The 6,000-nt window shown below is 46.6% G+C and overlaps 1 protein-coding gene across 1 annotated transcript in view; it reads right to left on the reverse strand.

The window, feature by feature from the left end:
* Window positions 1-5,649, reverse strand: part of LMO7 (LIM domain 7) — a 199,453-nt gene extending 193,804 nt beyond the window's left edge. The window contains exon 1 of the mRNA XM_035003230.1: window positions 5,207-5,649. Coding sequence (XP_034859121.1) covers window positions 5,207-5,266 — 60 coding nt within the window. The 5' untranslated portion in view covers window positions 5,267-5,649. The remainder of the gene's footprint in view (window positions 1-5,206) is intronic.
* Between the last annotated feature and the right edge of the window lie 351 nt (window positions 5,650-6,000).

Raw genomic sequence — 6,000 nt, forward strand, 5'->3', positions numbered from 1 at the left:
TTTTAAGATTTTGTTTATTTATTTGACAGAGAGAGACAGGGAGAGAGGGAACACAAGCAGGGGGAGTGGGAGAGGGAGAAGTAGGCTTCCTGCTGAGCAGGGAGCCCGACGTGGGGCTCGAAACCAGGACTCTGGGATCAGGACCTGAGCCAAGGCAGATGCTTAACGACTGAGCCACCCAGGCGTCCCTCCTCCTTCCTTTTTAAACAAGGAACAACCCGAATTCCATGCACAGTAGCCTGGAGGTCAGAGAACAGCTTCCGGGCAGTGGGAAAACACAAGCAAGGAGGAGGGAGCACTAATTGCTCTACAGTCTGCAGGTCACTGAACAGGCACCACCAGCCCACGACGTTCAAGGAAGAAAACGGAGCCCCTACGGCATTTAAGGAGCAGAGCCAGGACTTGAACCAGGGTTTGTTCCCAAACCTGTGAGGGTTTTCTTCTTCTTCTTCTTTTTTTTTTTCCAATTTCATCGAGATATAATTGACACACCGGTCAGTAGAATAGTTTAAAGGGTACCACATAATGACACGACATACATACACTGCAAAATGCTTACCACAAAAAGTTAACATCCATCTCCTCGTGGAGTTACAAAAAACATTTCTTTTCCTTGCGATGAGAAATTTTAGGATCTGCTCTCTTAGCAGTGTTCAAATATACCATACAGCAGCATTAACTATAGTCATCATGAATTGGATGAAGTAGTCAAAAGGTACAAACTTCCCATTTTAAGACAAAGAAGTACTGGGTATGTAACATGCAAAACAGTGCTCTTAATCTCTGTGCTATCTGGCAGTTAGGCAAATAGTTACAGAGAAGAGAAAAAAATAAAAATAGATACATAGGCAGAGATGAGATTGTAAAAAGCTGTCAACCCTATGGTAATGCTTCACAGTGCAATGTAAATAAAGACCGTGGACTTTAAAACCTTTTCATGACTCTCAGAAAAGAAGGAACTAACAAAATCAGGTTTTTATTTTGAAAAAATAATTTTAGCTACAACAGCTACTGTCAGAATTGCTTCCTAACATTTCAATTTTTAAATAAATTTTTACCATCATAGTACTTCCAGGTTTAATATCTGTTCATTGAAATTATAATTACCAAAAATGCTTTGTTTTTTTGAAGATTTTATTTATTTGACAGAGAGAGACACAGCAAGAGTGGGAACACAAGCAGGGGGAGTGGGAGAGGGAGAAGCAGGCTCCCCGCGGAGTAGGGAGCCTGATGCGGGGCTCGATCCCAGGACCCTGGGACCATGACCTGAGCTGAAGGCAGACGCTTAATGACTGAGCCACTCAGGCGCCCCAAAAAATGCTTTTATGAATTCAGTGTTTACATCATTCTACATACATTTGAAAAGCAATAGTACAAGTCCATGCAACCTTCATTTAGTCCACAGATAATGCTTGTGTGCACTGAGGACTCATGTTTCCCAGGCAAACCCTTTCAAACCAGACCACAGGTTGGAAACCACTAGCAGACAGGGTGCAGTTTACAGAGAAAGAGAAAAACCACTTAGAAAGATTTGGGGGTAGGTGGAGAAACAGACTAAGTGGAAGTAACTGAGTAAGGAGCATATTCCGGTGCCAGGTTTGGCAATGAGCTCAACTTGGCACCCTTAGGTCCTTCCACAGGCTGACAGTGATCCGGAAAGAATCAAACTCAGAGATAACAGGAAGCACAGGTGAGCAAGGGGGTGGGGAATGAAGTTAGCCTGTTCTGCTCCAACCATCCTGTATTTACTACTGTATTTAAACTTCAATCCAGACAGCAACATGAACCCAGATTGGAAACTGGTGACCAGCCAATGCAATGAGTGATAGATCCAGTTTTCCATCTCCTTGGTATTTTGTCTGTTCACTCCAAAGGCTTTTTAGTGCCCCAAAACAGAGAGACAGAGGCAACTAGGTGTAGAAAATTAGAAGGTGCTACAGAAAAAGTCTAAAATTAGAGGGTCCGGCCGGAATTTCTACTTCATCACCCACTCGATGACCTTGCTGGAATCAGGTTTTCTCTCCGCCTCTCCTTTTAAACTATTACATTATTTGGTTTTAAAACAGTGTTTAATCATAAACCAGCTCTGCTACATTATTAATATTCCAAACAGCATTTCCAACCAGATAATAATCCAATATCATTCTGTTGAATTACATTAAAGGGTGACATTCCTACATTTGCTTTAAATTGAAATATTAAACTAACCTGAATTATACATACATTCCTAACCATTTAAGCACAATTTAAAATAGTCATACAATTTTAACTGGTAGAACCACCACCACTAGCCCTTGCCTGGCCCTTTCTCCTTCTCTATCCCAAAATAAAATAAATAAAACTTTAACTTTGGTTGTGGGAATAATACATTAGCTATTTAAAATCATAGAGAATGGAAATGATAAGAACATACTAACATGGACACTGGCCATCATTCAAAATTTTACAAGGTTGGGGCGCCTGAGTGGCTCAGTTATTAAGCGTCTGCCTTTGGCTCAGGTCGTGATCCCAGGGTCCTGGGATCGAGCCCCGCATCAGGCTCCCTGCTCTGCAGGAAGCTTGCTTCTCCCTCTCCCACTCCCCCTGCTTGCGTTCCCTCTCTCGCGGTCTCTCTCTCTGTCAAATAAAAAAAATAAAATCATAAAAAAATTTTTTTACAAGGTTATTGGAGTTTCTTGACCTCAGGAGAGTCAAAGCTGCAGCTAAGAATAAAAACAGAAAAGTAGATTATGTAATATATATATGTTTATATATATGAATGACCCACTTATGCCTCAATGTACGTAGAGAAAAGTATGATAGGGAAAATGAAGCAAGAATATTAGCAAGCAGAAGAAAGACTTACACCATAATCTTCCCCACTTTCCAAAATATGTTATAAAATACACTTCGGAATCAATATTTTATCTTTAAATTAGGGGTTCTCAGAGTTAAGAGGCAATTGTGGCAACAAGGGAGTCATCCATTCTGCTTCCTTTGGCAAGAACAGGATTTTAAAATATGTGCTTTAGGGGCGCCTGGGTGGCTCAGTCGTTGGGCGTCTGCCTTCGGCTCAGGTCATGATCTCGGGGTCCTGGGATTGAGCCCTGCGTCGGGCTCCCTGCTCAGCGGAGCCTGCTTCTCCCTCTCCCACTCCCCCTGCTGTGTTCCCTCTCTCGCTGTGTCTCTCTCTGTCAAATAAATAAAATCTTTTAATAAATAAATAAATAAAATATGTGCTTTAGTTGTAAAGGCAAAGCAAAGGAGACAAATAAATCTGGACACTAATTGGAGAAATAAAATAAACCTAACAGTGAGCACACTGCTGTCACTTTGAATGTCCAGAGCATGCGGAAAGTGTACATGAATATATAAATTATTCACATATCTTCAATGAACATACTGCCTTGCTCCCAGTGGCACTAGGCAAAAAATTATTTGAATTTTAATCTCATTAACTATATTATAATGATATGGCAAGGCCTTTAGAAAATTTGTCTCTCTGCTAAAGATGAACAAAACACGTTTAGATGGGATGGATGAGAGTGGGAAGATGAGCACGTGTACCGTGCACTATGGTATCTTTTGTTGCAACACATTTCCCTTGCGTTTATTAGATACAAATTTCTCACAGAAAGTCTACACAATCACGAGCAAGCTACAACAAGAATTTTTAGATTTCAAAAATCTGTACACTAAAAAAGAAAAGTGTGAAATCTTCCATATTTATAGATTTCCTGAAGCAAATACACAGCATGCAGATACAAACTCCACATAGGAGCCATGTGTGACCTAAAAATGTCCTATTTCTTTCCTTCTCTCTCCTTCTATCCCCCCAACACTCAAAATCCAAAAGACAAGTTTAATCTGTTTTCTAAAATTATGCAGAACAAATACTACAAATGGAAAATTACCTTTGGACGCCTTGGCTTTTCAAAGTTTATGAATGAGGAAAGTCATTTCTCTTAACTGCATTGCTAGAATTTTTCCACTCTCATTTCAATTCAAAATACAGTGTTTATTCTCCTCTCAATGTCCCCATGCCCTCCCCTTACATCTTTCCCCCTCCCTCCATACCTTTCTAAATCACCTTCAGACTAGTTCAAAGTTCAGTCCAAAAAGGACACCAATGGCGAATTTCTTGACCCCCCTCTACTGTCTAGTGGGTAATGCTACTCACATTTCACATTCCTTTATTTACTGTTAGAAATGTAACACTGAAAGTTTATTCTCCTTTTTCCCACATATATACATTTGTTTCTTTAAGGACAAATGAATTATGTTTAAACACTGTGTGCTTTGAGGTTCTTAAATATGTTGTTTTTGCGCTGGAATAACCTCTAAACCTAATTTGCATTTTTAAGTACGTTGAACAAGCCAGCACGTGGCACCAATAACTTCTAAGTAACTGCAAGGCTGGTGGAGGCAACAATTTTCTAACAAGCCGTTGTTCCTGATTCACATCTGCTCTGAAGACTTCCCTAGCATCATTTAAAAAGTCATCTTTTTCATCCAGAATAACGGATAGAAGTCCTGGTATTAATTTTTACAGATAAATGTAACCTTAAGGCGTTGAGGAAGAAACCTCCTAGAGACCATCTCCATTTCGATGGAATGGAAGATCGCCTCTCTAAGGCACAGCTGGGAAAGTAACAACACTTCAGTGAGTGACCCCAGGAGATCTTAGTCTCATCAATGCCAACCGTGAATAAGTAAAAATGCTTACCCCCACCCCACCCCCACCCCCACCCCCGGGCTCCAGACGCGGCGCGGGAGAAAACCTCTCTCCAGGTGCGCAAGTGTCTCACCTCCTCCACCTGCCTTCCCACACAGCGCACACAACACACTGCCCGCGCAGGTAAGAGTCGGGCATTCCCACTGTCACCACCCCCAAAGAACCGCTCCCGAGGGCCCTGGGCCGCCTCTGCCCCGGTGCTGACGTGGTCCGGCGCACGAGGACTTGCGGTCCCCAAACCCAAGTGCGCGAGGGCCGACTCTGCCCTGGCAGAGGAGCTCTGGGGAAGCCAGCGAGCCCGTCGTAGGGAGGGCAGCACTAGGCTTCGAGGGACGTTGAAAAACACGAGAAGCAGGACTTGCCAAGTCCCCCCAACTGCAAACCAACCGGCTGCCACGCGCCGGCGCAGGTCCGGGGAGGGTGCTGAAGCGCAGGGAGGCGGGAGCGGCCTCGAGGCCACGAACTCGTGCGGAAAAAAGTAAAGGCACTCACCTCCACCCATCTCTGGGCCTCGGCGAAAGCTAAGGCGCAGTCGGCCCCGGCCTCCTCCATCCCTTCCAGGACTAGGGTAAGAGGGAGAGAGAAAGCCGCGATGAGTGCGCGGAGGGGCGGGGGTCCCGCGCGCGCCTGGCCCTGCCTCCCGGCCTCTGCTCAAGCTGCGAGGCGCCCGGGCTCTCTTTCCTTTTGTTGCGCTCTGCAGTTTGGAGAAGTTTCGAACCCGCAAGAACTTGAAGACGTGGCTTCCTCTCGACTCCCGAGAACGACCCCGGGGACCCGGGCAGCCTGGCAGGGCGCGGGGACCAGAAGCGGTGCGCCGCACCAGCCCGGCAACTGTTGGGACTTCAAAAGTCGCAGCACTGCAGCCGCCGCCCTCCCCGGAATGGCCCCGCCCCAGCCCACCCCGAGCTGCAGAGTCGCCGCTTCCGTCCGCCCCCCTGCGGCTCCCGGGGGCTCCCGGCCGCAGCCGCCTTTGTGGTCAGACTGTCTGGGCCAGGAGATGCCACCGACCGCCAGGAGACCGTGGCCAAGGCCACGCTCCCGCGCTGCCCGCCTAGACCGCGGCTCCGCCCGGTGGGACTGCGCTCCCGGCGCCCGCATCCTTCCCGTCCCTGCCCGCCTGGCCGCCTTCCCTCTCCCCGGGACCCGGGTAAGAGGCGCCCCGTCGGCTTGCGGCCGCCGGACCCGCCTGACATACCAGGAATAGCTGCACACAATTGCACCTTTCCGGGCCAAGAAACTTCCCCCGTGGAGGAGCGCGGCCCGCCGTGGTGCGCAGCCGCCCGGCC

Source organism: Mirounga leonina, unplaced genomic scaffold (assembly GCF_011800145.1).
Source record: "Mirounga leonina isolate KUSES-001 unplaced genomic scaffold, KU_Mleo_1.0 Mir_127, whole genome shotgun sequence".
Classification (NCBI taxonomy): Eukaryota; Metazoa; Chordata; class Mammalia; order Carnivora; family Phocidae; genus Mirounga; species Mirounga leonina.